Raw genomic sequence first — 14,386 nt, forward strand, 5'->3', positions numbered from 1 at the left:
CGTTTTAGCTCATTGTTTACCTGTCTGTCCAAAAACTTTACTGTTTTGGTTCACTCTTTCTGCTCTCATAGGGTCATTTTTGACCTGAGCAGGCAGCTCTTTTCTGTGAAAAAGCTCTAAATTTAGATATATGAACTATATTGGGATGGGAGATTTTTGCCAAATTGCCCAGCTCTCTCCCAGACCATATGGTAGAGCTAAAAGAGCGTGAATATTTGAGTTTAAGTCACCAGTGGCCAAAAACAGTACTGTTAATGATATGTTGTGTTCAAAACTTACATGTATGCTACCCTTAAGTGGCTGAAAGAGTTATTGCAGTTTGAAAGAGCAACGCACCAGCAGTTTCCTGACCTTTTTTACCATTTATTGTGGACTGAGGGTAAAAATTGTTTGTTTTTTAACTTTGTTAAAAACAAAAATCTAAGGCTTAGGCTATATGTTTTAGACTTAAAGCTTGTGAAAAGTTGTTCCCACCTTAAACATAAATACAATATTTTATATATATATAGTATGTTGTACCATTGTAATAGTGCTTGCATGGGCAATGTCTCTACTCTAGACAGTTCATTTCTTACATCATTCCAGTGTAGTTGGTTAAAGATAAGTTAGCGTGACATCACATCTGGGATGGGCGGGGCTAACGTGCACCGGCTTCTCTGAATGCATAACAACAGTCCGCCAACATCGGCAGACACACTCACTAAACGGCAACTAAGGACAAACAAAACAGCAACAAGCTAAAAAAAAAAAAAAAGTAGCACTTTAGAGTGAGATAGCATATTTAGAGAGCATGCCGTTAAGTTAAAACCTGGGAGGTGAGCGGAGGGAGAGCTAAGAAGAGACCGGAAAGGAAAGGAAGAAGGTATCCGGATTGCTGCGGGCGCTTGTCTAGAGACATCCCCGCTCTGGGACTCCTTCAGCAGCATCAGGACCACCAGAATGGAGGAGGAGAATCACGGTTAGTCTTCATTCCACTCTTACATAGACTGTTTGGCATTTTGTGGACGCTTTGAGCCCCTGACAGTGTGCAGTGTACATGTATTTTTTTTTCAGCATTGCTTACCACGGTGTTCCTGCTTTGCTGTGCCTAGTGTACAGAAATGGCATGCACTCTACTAAGCATAGATGTTCATAATGCTGCCAGTCTGGTGGGACTGTTAGAATGACAGCATATGACAGACTACTGTGCACTTGTATAATTTCCTAAAGTCGTAAAGGGACTCATTACTCATGTTGATTTATTTGAAATGTATTCATCAGATATGAAGTAGCCCACCATGTTGGGGTTTTATAAGCCATCTTAAAAACAGGTGTTCCTTTGTAGTATTCACTGCCAATGCCAAAAGGATATAAAATGATCTGTATGATGAATTATTACATATCACACTGCAGCTGTGACTGCATGGTGGACAGTGTAGAAATCCACATATTTAGCCTACACAGTAGAGTTAATGCAGTGAAAGATAGAAAAGTTCCAGCTCTTATGGGAATTAAGTTGCAAACAGATTTATTTATACCTCAGATGACACAGGATGATACAGGAAGTTCAATGTCCTGACATCATGTGCCCCATGATGATGTCAGGCCATGATGAGCTAGCTGATGGCTCAGCTTAGGCTATGATAGAGGCTTCATCTCAATTATTTAGCAGTTTAGTTTTTCTGGGATCTTAATGCATCTCAAAATAGAACCACCAGCAATGGCCTCATTGCAAAACTGATGCTCTGTAGAAAGAAGGGAGGGCTGGTACCCCACATTGCTTTCTGTGAGTCCCATAAATGTACCCGTGTAAGATAACAGTATAGAATGAAATAACATTTTACTAGAATTGTACCTGGTACTATTTCATGTTACAAAAACAATTGATTGATTGATATTAGGGATTGAAAAACGAACGAAAATGTATCTAAGTAAAAGATTGTACAATTGTACTAATGCTTCGCTTACCAATCTTTTATAAGACACAAGGCACACAGGGTCCAGAAGTGACTTCTTGCATACAGCGTTTTTGCTCTTGGCTTGTCATATTTATTTGCAGTCGTCTTCCCTTGTCAGTTTTTTCCTATTTGCAAGAAGAGTTGACAGTTATGTAATTATCTGCACAAGTGTGAGGCACAAGAGGAAGGACATGCCAAAGCTCCCAGTGCATTCAAATAAAACTCTCTCCGTCCCTGACACCTACTTAGTCGAGTCAGTGGCTTGTGGATCTGAATGAGTAAGTATAAGTCATCTCTTCTGTCCCTGCGCAACCATGTCTGTTCAGCATAATTGAAGTCTGAGAAGGAGAGAGGATAAAAAAATCAATCCATCCACTGTCAAGACTTAACGCCAACAGACTTCATTTTATTTTGGCACAGCTGTGTTTCCTCTATTTTATTATTTAAGTAGACGTATGCATTTGCAGTGTGTCTGAGGACAATCTCTGTATTTTACAGCTTTGCAATGTCATATCTAGCATCACCTTCTAAAAATTAAGACAGGGTTACCATACTGTGTTTTTGCACTCTGTTCCTGTGATGTTGCTAGGTGCTGGTGCCCTAAACCAGCTATCTTGGGATTCGTTGGCTGCATTCTGTTTCAAGACTCACTTCAAAGGCAACTGTTTTATCGTTTTTTTTCTTTTCGTGCTCTTTTGCCCCACCTGCACCTGTCAGTGCAGATCTGTTCTCCTTTGCATAATGAAATTTGTGCACACAAAGGAAACTGTGTGCTGGTTAATAGGCGTGGTGCGCTATAGTGACAGGTACATGTGGTTGCTGTGGTTATGGGTGTCATCTCTCCTCTCAGTTTGAAAAAGAGTTGACGCTGCTGCTGGCCTGTAATGTGTTGTTTTCTACTGTATACTGTCACTCTCAGCCATGTTATCTGACAGGTTTACTCCAGGTTTAAGCTCCTCTCTCGTTCAAAGCACACTCTTAGAAAAAGCTGTCAAAGCAGCAGCAGCAGCAAAATCTCAGTGGACTTATGCAGACATATAGTAGGCTATTCCTGGTTAAAAAAAAAAAAAAAAAAAGTGTCATGAAAATCAAAAGATAAAAATGATAAGAAGTTTAAATCTGTCACTTCACAGTCAATTCAAACCTGCACTTGTGTTGCAGTTGTTCTTACGTAACCATGTAAGATACCAGTCTAGAAATAATTCAACATCATCCCTTTGTTTTCCATCATTAAATCTGCACCCATACAAAGAGTTTTAGATAAAGAGAAGCACACAAAAGGAGGATGTTAAAGCTTTGAGACGGCTAAAACAAAAAGTGGGCTAGGGTGCCGGATGATGTTACTTAACACATTCAATCCATATTTAGCCTGTTAAGCTTTATTCTGGTGAGTATTCAGTTGTTCCAGCATAGGTGCTTATTCTGCTGTTAGCCAGTTCTTATTCACTGGAGGTGATGCTAACAGTGTACTGCTATGTAGGAGTTCCACCAACACAGACCAGCAAGCTCTCTGTAGGTTTTTTTTACCCAAATGGGGAAACACTTTCATCACATAGAAAACTTGCCTGCCTATATGACTGTTTGAAGCCAAAATATGAGTGATTTTCTTTAGAATCTCCTGTAGACTGCTTGCAGTTTTCTGCCTACAGTGTTTGTACATGAGTTGTTCAACCTACGTACAGTTCCAATTCAATCTGCTGCAAGGTAAACTGCACTTGGTGTGTGAGCGAATCCTTCTGGCCTGTTTAGTGAACTAAGAATAAAGGTGTTGTTACATGCTATGTCCACCTGGTGGCATGTATGCGTAACAGCTCAACTAAAGTGTTGATGTGGTTCCAGTTCAAGGCCAAGGCTAAACTACATACAGTATGCAGCACTGTGCAGAGGAAACAACATCTCAGCAGCCACTGTATGTGCTAAATGAAGATGTTTGCCTCATGATCTACTTAGATGTGGCTGCACCAGATATTGTTGTAATGCAAACATGTATTGATTGCTATTAGGAAGCTCTATTTTTTAATTAATAGCCTCTACCTACCTGGAGGTAGAGATTGAAGGATCAGCTACAGAACAGCTGTAAAACTGTAATATCTTGATTATACAGGATTACTGCTCAATTAGAAATATGTTATTGTGGATTGGTGTGGTTTTATATATTATGCTATTATAGTGGGCAACGTGTTTCCCCCTTGACTGCAGACTGTTAAGTATTCACAGTTAATTGAACTGAGCATGCATGTGAATATTTGTGGACCAAAAATTCTTAGTCTATAACTTTAAATATTAAATATTAATGTTACACGCAATAAACAAAAGGGAGAACCACTCCTGCTTCATGGAGCTACTAGATGTCAAAAACTCCACTGGGAACCTTTAAGGGATGTCCAGGCTGTCAGTGACTGCTATTAGTATCTCTCTCTCTCTCTCTCTCTCTCTCTCTCTCCCTATATATATATATATATATATATATATATCTGTCTATCTGTTTACTTATTAATACTCTGCAGGTGCAGAGCGAGGTGCTGACTGCTGACAACACACTCTTATTCAGATAGGTAACGTGGAGCCTAGCGGAAGGAGCAGAATATGCATACTAAAAATGAGAGGAAAACATTTGTGCTGACTTTGCCGTGCCGCTGATCCTCTTGTGACAGAGCTGCTCCTCTGGGCGATGTGCAGCTGCAGCATTTTTAGGTGGTCAGGACTGACTTTGCAGTTCATGCAGGGGTCCCTCTGAGGCAATCTGCCCTCCGGCAATGAACTGGGAAATGATTGTTAAATCAGAAGTGATGTCATCGCCATGCAGACTGTAGAAATGCAGCATGTGTCAGATCTACCTTGTCGCGTTCTGTAATTGCCACCTAGCCTGAGTTGCTGACATGCGTGCCCCTAATGACAGGGAGGGCAGAGTTGAAAAAATAATTAATGACTGACACTGAATGAGATGGGCTGTTATTAAAGAGTGAGAGACACTTTGTGCGATGGGCAGGTATAGGCAAATTTAGAGTGGCAGTAGCCAAGAGTGGAGGTAAACATTCCTGCTTTGCTCCACAAGAGGATGTGAAAATCCAAACCAAATAAATTGGTGTTGATTATGAGCACATCTTTGGCAGAACCAGACCAGTTTATTTTGTGTGTGTGTGTGTGTGTGTGTGTGTGTGTGTGTGTATGTGTATGTGTATAAGCCCCATGTGTGTTATGTGGCTTCAAGACCCCTAAAATGTGTCTGTGTCGTGGTGAAAAACCTCAATAGGTGTGTGAAGATATAATCTAATCAAAACAAAAACCTCACAGTGTTTTGCCCAGGAGCAAATGATTTCTCCACCCCGTTGCCAAGCAACAATGAAATCTTGATTTTATGTACAAGGCTTTTGAAGCCAAAAATGATAGAGTGACTAGAAGCTAAAAAGCAACAGAGGGTAGAGATGGAACTCAAACACTGCACCGCACAAAACAGAGCAACGTGCTGCTGATAGGTCGCCATGATTGTAATGCACAGTAAAACTTTCTTCTTAATTGTTTCTTTAAAGTGCTCATATTATGCTCATTTTCAGGTTCATAATTGTATTTAGAGGTTATATCAGAATAGGTTTACATGGTTTAATTTTCAAAAAACACCATATTTTTGTTACACATTACTGCAGCTCCTCTTTTCACCCTGTGTGTTGAGCTCTCTGTTTTAGCTACAGAGTGAGACATCTCACTTCTGTTCCATCTTTGTTGGGAGTCGCACATGCGCAGTAGCTAGGTAAGGACTACTAGCCAGTCAGAAGCAGAGTATGAGGGCGTGCCACACTAGCAGCTAGGCGAGCATTATAACGTGTTACAAAGTGACACATGTTCGTCACGGAAGTAAAGGCTGGACTACAACAGAGCTGTTTGGAGCAGTTTGTGAACAGTGTTTTCTGTTGGAGATATTAAGTCCCTTTGGGGTGGACTTTGGGTTTTTTCACTTTGGAAGCCTATTACATACCAAAAAAGATATATAACACAATAAAAGAAAAGGAAAGGGAAGACGCCAAAAAGCATAATATGAGCACTTTAAATGATTTTCCCTTTGTTTCTACATTTCATCAGGCAAACTTGGTTGCAGCAAAAACAAAAAGTAATAGAAAGCAGATATCTGTCCTTAAGGTACATTAATATATGCATTAAAATACAACCTGACTTTTCCATGTGTGTGTGCAATCTGTTGTGTCTAAGAATATCTACTTGAATTAGTATGGAAAGTAGCCAGAGAGTGCAAGTGGGTGAGAAAGAGAGAGAGAGAGAGAGAAAAGAGAGAGAGAGAGAGAGAGAGAGAGAGAGGAGGAGGATAGAGGAGCTGAGACACCAGCACAAAAGGGAAACTAGGAGAAAGCAGAAATGATTTCAGCATCCTGGCAAGTTGCACATTCTATTCAAAGCGGAAGAGAAAGTGTGTGAGTGTAAGAGATTGGCTGGGGAGAGGAGGACTCATCCAGCCAGGGGATTAGGTAAAGCAGAGTGACAGAGAGCGCAGGACCTAACAAAGTCTCTGCATGGACTGAATGGCTGGGAGCTCGGAGGGACTCTCAGCAGCCACAGCTGGTTACCTGGGCCTCCCCAACTTCCCTTTTTCCTTAATCTGAATCGTCAGGAGGGAGCATTCCCACAGCCACTAACGGAGACGTACCTTCACGCACACACACACACACACACACACACACACACACACACACACACACACACACACACACACACACACACACACATACATTACACACTGAAGCTATGGGGTCAGTGAGTGAACTTTGTGTGTCCAGCCTTCAGACATTCTTGTGTCCAGCTATGAAGCCGCTCCACCAAGCTCCAGGTAAAGTCACAACTGTAGGCCTTATAATGCATACTGTGTTGTGTTGTAGTCTGTTTTGGTTGCTCGTTGGAATGTGTTGTAGCATAGGTCCAGTATGTAAGATAGCTTAAAATAAGAACATTTTAAACCATCATCACCATTAGTATTTTAAAGACTTCTCACTGTCGATAAAAACCTGTTGATTGATGGTGTATGTGTACTTGTGTGACCAGTGACCACTGGTGACCACTGGTCACACCAGAGATGATAACATTTGGATGGAAATAGAGGGAGCTTCTTGTCGCTAAGGAGGCTCTCTCATTAAGCACTACTTAAACCTTGGTGTGCACAAACACACTGAGAGATGGAGCGAGCTAATGTTATTACTTACTGAGAAGATCTAATCACCAGCAGGTCTCACACACTATCCACCGCCAAACTGAATTGAACTGCTCATGATGACTTCACATACTAATGTTCACCCATATGTAGCAGATCCACATATTGCATTAGCAACATTGAAACGCAGCCACACAGAGTGACTATGCTCCTACAATACCCCGCTCGGCTGTGAAAATGAAAAAATGAAAATGTCTCTTCTTGTCCCTTGCTGTTACTAGTAGTCCTTTGATAACGGGGGTTAGGTTTACTTGAGATCACCTCCTGAACCCAGATAAACAACTTTCAGTGCTTCCCAGTTTAATTACAGATGGACCAGAGGTGGAGCTGGCTAAGACGTTGGCCTTTATTCTCACCATCTGTGCTGAGATTTATCCTGTAGTTAAAAATAGGATCTGAATTGTGATGGAGCTAATGTTTGTTTAGTTTTTGTTGTTAAGTGTTGCAACTGCATTACACTACACTGCTGGGTGGTGCACAGGTTCCCATTGGGAGTGTTTGAAACTGTGCAGACAGGCAGACAGTGTTGACGTGACTAAAGCGGCTTCGCTGGCTTGTGGTGAATCAGCTGACTGAGTGCGTAGCAAGAGGAAATGGTGCTGCCTCAGTGATTTCAAAACAACCTGAATCAGCACCACGGACCAGCGCTAAAAGAGGGGACTTCATTTTAGTTTGGGATATTCAAGGCAGAAGTAATCTGGGGTCCGTTTCAGAAAGCAGGTTTAGTCAAAACTCTTGAGTTTGTTAACCCTGAGATGAGAGAAACTCTGGGTTTTTCCGTTTCAAAAAGAGAGGGAACTTAACCACAGAGTCAGTTACTATGGTAACTGAGCCTGTGAACCTAACCTGGCCGTGAGCAGGTTTTCTTCAAGAAACCTCAAGTTTCTCTCTCATTTCCTCATTTATTCATTCAGTCTGTATCAGGCACATTTTAATGCAGTTTGTTATCTGCATGAATAAAAAAATGTATTGTTATTACTTCACAGAGAGTTTACGTCGGGAGATGATATTAACTCTCGACTAAATGTATTTTCATTTCCACATTTTTTCGCAGTCCATCAGATATGTAGATACCAGGGGCAATTCTAGGAGCAGACATTTAGGGGGGCTAAGCCCCTAATGAGAATGTGACAAGGATACAGTGCCATGCAAGTGTTAACCCCCTGCTAAATCAGTAATTTTGTTAGCCGATAATCTCTGAGCTAGCTACTGAACAACAACGTCAGCTAATGTTTTTAACTAAACCTGACACTTTATAAGTCACAGTAATAACAACTAATTTGACACAATGTTCTAACATTCAGCAAATTTAATTGCTTACATTTCAGTTTGGGTTCTAATCTGCGACTTGAAATTACCAATTTCTTCTCTGGGGACTACCAACGTTAAACTTCACAACCGCACTCCTGCTCTCCCTCTGACAGATTAGATAGAACAAGACTCAGCCAAAGGCGGGAGTCTGGCACAACCACCTCCGATTGGCCAACACTACGTTTCTGTTGACCCTTTCCTTGACCAGGTTACAGGTTCATAGCATTGGTGACAGCGACACAGGATATTATTATTGTAATTTTTAGGGGGGCTGAGAATAAATTAAGGGGGGCTTGAGCCCCCCTAAAAAGGGTCTAAAATCGCCCATGGTAGATACCTTATCCATCCTCATATCACTAAAATCCACCATCGTGGACAGGCTTTAACATCCCAGCAGATTCTTTGTGTCGCATTAAGTTTTTTCGCAAACGGCAGTTTTCTTTATTGGTGTGTATACGGATCATACTGTAATAGTAAAGCCACTGTATGCTGAGCTGTCAGAAAAGTGTGACTCGCTCTGAAACGTTTTTTTAAACGTAATATTATAAGTTAACTGTGATTAAATATGAAATTAATACACTGTTAATGCTTACGCATTGACTCGAGCACACCAATTCTCTCTCTGTTGCAGCAGCAGCCGCTGTCTTGCTTTTTTAACAAAATGCACGTTCAAACTTGTATGTGCGCATGAGTATTTCTGCTGACCCGTTTGTTTGTAGTTGTTACCATGGTGAATCGTAGTATCATGGCTCCATTCATGCTGCCTTTTTATTGTGGTTGTGCACGCGCGTGAACATACTCTGAGTTGATTGAACCAGCTCATATCAGCTGTTCTGGAACCGAAAACTCAGAGTTTCCCATTTCAGGGTAAATGAACTCAGACATCAGGGTTACACTCAAAGTTTGTTAAACTTCCTTCCTGGAACGGACCCCTGGATTGTCCTGGTATCAAGAACATGGTGACAGCAATGTTTTACAGATTTTCGTCAAGCTAACAAAAATGACTTTAACATATTGGGTAAAATTGAGGAAAAAGTTCTAGTTAGATATGACACTGATTTTCCATTTGAATATTCAGCCTCCAGTAAAAGCATTTCCAAAGGCTTGATTCCAGCTGTCACCCACCTGCAAGTGTCAGTTTTTTTGATTAAACTGTATTAAAAACATTCATGTCATGATGACAGCCATTACATTTCGGACGCCTTGTGGTGGGAAGAGATTGGGTAGTGTTCTGAGAGTGTTGGCGTTTCTGTTTATAATCGTGAATCTGCAAGTGATTCATGTGTGACTCATCGAATGGTCATCCAGCGAGTTTACATTGTATCAGCAGCACTATTAAATCACTGCTGAAATATAGCCAAATGCTGTTTGACATGAAAAAACTACTGCAAACATGAGAGATAAGTTAAAAAAATGAATAAATAAATCACTTGGCTGCCTCACTGGCTGACCTCATGTAGTGACGTGTTATTTCCCAAAGTCTTTATGTTTCTCAGGGGACACAAATTGATTGCTTCAGTCTTCTTAGCCACTCTCCCTTTGCATCTAAATGAATTAACCACTACAGTGGAATGGCAGTGCCCTTTCAAACTGTAAATGTTACTGTGAGTCTAACTTTCACAGTCACTGTAAGTGTGACTCAACATGCCCAATTCACCTTCACAGGGCACAGGCTGGGACTGATAGCGGGCAATGTATTGCCCAAAGCAGACGTGATAGTAATTTAGCTGATTAATATCAGTGCGATTACGAGGGCCGTCTGTGCTGTGAGGCAGGTGTGCCTGTGGCTTTGCCTTGCTTTTCTGTCATGGAACTGACTTAAGACAACGTGATGTCTTTGGGAGCACAAACAAGCCCATCAGCAGCAGCCAGTATTTAGAATATTTGCCAAATCAGCTGGTTGTAAAGGATGGTATGGTCAGACATGTATAAAGTACTAGAGACCCAGACTTGAGTAAAAGTACAAGTGCTCTATCAAAAAAGTGACTTGAGTAGAAGTTGAAGTGCTCTTTAAGCACCACAATTAAGTGGAAGTACTAAAGTATTCAACATTGTTTGTACTTAAGTATTGCAAGTAGTTTATTTTAAAGTGTACTACTCAATTTACATGGTTGTCATACCTGCCCAGGGACTACAGGTGGAAATTAGCAATTGTTGCTATAACCTGGCCAAAGACATATTCTCTTGTTTAACAAGTTTAATGTTTATTTGTGTATTGTCCCTGTTTGAAATAAATCAATTTCCATTTCCATTTCCATTCCAAGTACTGAAAGTAAAAGTACAAGTATTGTGTCATGTAGTTATTAAAGAAAGCAGTCAAAAGTTTGAATATCATATTGTTTATATTATTTCAAATGTTTAGCCTAAAGGACACTCACAATTCCTTTGGCTGTAGCAGCAGTACAAGGACAGGGATTACCTTGATATGTTTCTCCAAATTCAACGGTGAATTTTTGAAGGCCATTATTTCGCAATCTTTCGGGGGGCGGTGTAGGCACTTCATTCTATATGAATTGTCTTTCACTCCGACAAATGAAAACACAGACTCTAAGTAGGGCCAGGGGTGGTCTCCTTCCTTACCCTCACCGCCACAATCACTTGGCGGTGATGAAGGTGTTGAAGGTGGCGTTTCTGGTTCTTCCATCTCGAAACAAAGCTCAAGTGTTCTCAATGCAGGCAGGCAGCAGAACGGGGGCCCGCACAGCCTTCTATAAGACAGCATGATCGCTTGATTCGCTCAGTGATGAGCCAGCTTCATCAAACCTGGTGACAGAGCCATCTACCGCTCTGGCAGTGATAATGTGGGTTTGGAATGATTCAGAACATTTTTATAATTGTAATTTAGTACTTAAGTACAGTAGTGAAGTAGTTCTATTTCGTTACTATACATCTCGCTGCAGTGACAGTGGGTGATGATGCTAACGTGATTATGGTAGTGGTTCCCAACCTGTCTGGCTTGTGGACCCTTTAACCTTAATTTTCTGTTTGGGGTCCTGGAGAGCCTGGGCCTGGATATTGAACTGAAAACTTGAACAAAAAATACCTCGGTTTGGGGTCTCAGACAGTCCAGCTGTAAAACATGGTTTGCATGTTTTTGCCAACAAAGAATATGTCCATGTAGCTATAATTGATATATTCTGCCATCACTATCTTTGTAGGTACACAGCTATGCAGTGAGCTAAGCACACTTCTAATGAAGGCTGTCAGCGAATTGCCTTTGAGGTTTTTCACTGGAAGAAATTGTTACATTGGACATCAATATTGATTAAAAATCAGAAAACCACAAGATTCCATAGACAAGAGTTAGCCCAAGGACATTGGATTCACATAACAAGCTGTCAAATCAACCTAATTTGTGTATCAGAAAATGTTTTTCTTCTTCTACCCATCTTGTGATCATTTTCCTTGCAACTTATTGGTTTTTTTCCACCCCAAAGTTGTAAACCATTGGGTTATGGGATGCAAACCTCTAACTTTGTATGGTGATAAAGTAATACACACTGATTATAAGGCCTAGCTGATCAGTAAGCTCCTGTGTACATTTACATGAAAAAAGATATCTTCACTTGGTAATACAGTTTGACATGTTTTGGATGCTGAACGAGACAGGCTCTGCTGGCGAGCTGCTTCAAAGAGTCAGTGGTGGGAATCACAACAGAGGCAGATGAAATCCACACAGCTCTGTAAGCCAAATAGGTTCATTCTGGTTGCATTGGAGGATTTGTTTTTTTCTGGGTTCTTGTTTTTTTTTTAAATGGCATGAAATGAACAGGTGTGGTAGCACGTTCGCTGGTGAACTGGAAAATAACGTGCTATCTTGGGCATTTGTGACATAATGTAACTCATATTGTTGTACTATAAATGTGTGGACATGCTGGCCTTTGAACAACTCATCAAGCTTCAATGATTGCAGACACAATCCATCTATGAACAGAAGGGGTCAGACTTGTGCATAATAAATTACAGATGAACAAATGCTCTGTCAGCCGGTAGTCTACCAACGCTTGTTGGGGTGATGTCAACTGTAGAAATGCATGCAGTGCAACGAATCTAGCCTGAGGAAGAGTGACTTCTGGACAGGCTGTCATACTTCAGCAGGAGCTCTCTGCATTTCACACTCTCTTACTAAAACTGATTTGCAAAGTCACATCTCCTGACAGCAGTATTTCTGTATGCATATTCATGTAAGTGTAGGTGAGGTCTGCTGGGTGCTGCTACACAGAAAAAGATTAGAAAGTCTTGCTGTTGAGGATATGTGGAGAGCAATATAAAAATACAGCTTTATCTTTGCATTTTTAAAGTGATTGGCCGCCCACAGAGTGTTTTTCTCTCACACCCATATGAGAAAAGTGACACGAGAGCTAGATATTCTTGTATTTATATTATGACTCATGTCAGTAATTAATCACTCAGGTAGGTCTGCACACACCCTCTCATTCGGGAAATTACAGGATGGATTGATGCAAAGGTCTCATTACCTTCGACTGCACCCATAAAAAGAAAGCCGTGGTTTCAGAATCAGCTTGTGCTATGAGATATGATGGAGCAACAAAACTCCAGGCACAGCTTATGCTGGAGGGGGGGTGGGGGTGGGGGGGGGGGGGAGCTACCAGTCCACACTCTGTACAGGGTCTTGAACCAGCAACCCTCCGGTTCCCAACCCAACTCCCTACAGACTGAGCACTGCCACCCCTAAACCTCCTATTTCTCAATATGCCTTTGCCTTTGCAAGTCATTTTATTATTCAGAGTTACTTTTAGAGATGTGTATCAATATATTGTTTATGGAACGCAGTTAAATAAAATTTCTCTACACGCCCTTGACTTGACTGTAATTACTGCAGATGATCAGCAGGGGTCACTCTTGGCATCTCTTCTCATAGGATGGTTAAACGTTTATTTTCTCACTTTCCCCATCTAATTTAATCTATTTCAACACAGATTTACTATTGCAACTTCAGGTGCTGACTGCAACTATTATCCGTATGGCTAATAATAGAGCCTTGGGGTTTCAGGAATAACCACCGTTGTGTAGTTACTTTTGTGGAGAGTTGGCCACTTTATTGCAGGCACATACAGCTGGAACCCGTCACAATAACCCTTCAGGCAAAATACCCATTACAGGGTCGTTCCACTGGTTTTAAACATCAACATCAGTTCATTTGTATTATAATGTATTGCCGTTTTTACATGGTGTTTTCTAAAGTTTGAGAAAATAACTAATAGTAAGTTTGCATTATAGGAGCCTGGAGTTTGAAAGACATGGGTATTTAACAAACATGGAAAAACTAACAGAGACTATCAAATTGCATTTTGGGAAGTGTGGGATCCAGTGTTTTTGGAGCTTGGCTCATACTAGAGACTAAAAGTTAGGATAACTTGGCCTTTGCTGCATCAGTTTTGACCGTTAATTTCACCTCAAGTACCCCAACTTGGCAGGACAATCCCATAAAGTGCTGAATCTAGTATATTTCAGAATTTAAAGCCAGGGGTGTCTACCTGACCTGTAAACTCTCTGTAAATACAATACTGTGAAACATTGACCTGCATGGAGAAAACATAGTACACGTTCTCTCATGCTGATTTGCTGTTTAACGAAAATTGGTCTGATTAGATGGTCAGCCCGTAGACAGAGAAAGATGGAACACCTTTCAAACATGAGAGCCACGATTGCTCCTGAGAATTGGCTCCGTCCCTTTCAGCAACACTGTAATCCAAAAGGCTTAACAAAGTATGCTAAGTCCGAATAACCGCTATTTCATAATGTGACCAAGGCTTGTGGGAGGTTAAAATCTGTTTATGAGCTACTTTAGGCTTATACAGATTTAGCTGCTGTAACGTTGTCAATAGAAGCTCTGTCTTGATTGTCTAACTAAATCTAACGTTTCTTCACTGCAAACAGAGCATAATAGTCCTTAAGGAAAAAT

At 41.0% G+C, this 14,386-nt stretch overlaps 1 protein-coding gene across 2 annotated transcripts in view; it reads left to right on the forward strand.

Annotated features, from left to right (window-relative positions):
* The first annotated feature begins 657 nt into the window (after window positions 1–657).
* Window positions 658–14,386, forward strand: part of cyth1a (cytohesin 1a) — a 44,273-nt gene continuing 30,544 nt past the window's right edge. Inside the window, exon 1 of one of the 2 annotated variants that reach the window (XM_028598859.1) lies at window positions 658–958. In XM_028598859.1, coding sequence (XP_028454660.1) covers window positions 940–958 — 19 coding nt within the window. In that variant the 5' untranslated portion in view covers window positions 658–939. Of the gene's footprint in view, window positions 959–6,401; window positions 6,772–14,386 lie in introns of those variants that run through there. The other variant, XM_028598857.1, reaches the window with a different exon arrangement.

Source organism: Perca flavescens, chromosome 15 (genome assembly GCF_004354835.1).
Source record: "Perca flavescens isolate YP-PL-M2 chromosome 15, PFLA_1.0, whole genome shotgun sequence".
NCBI classification, from domain to species: Eukaryota; Metazoa; Chordata; class Actinopteri; order Perciformes; family Percidae; genus Perca; species Perca flavescens.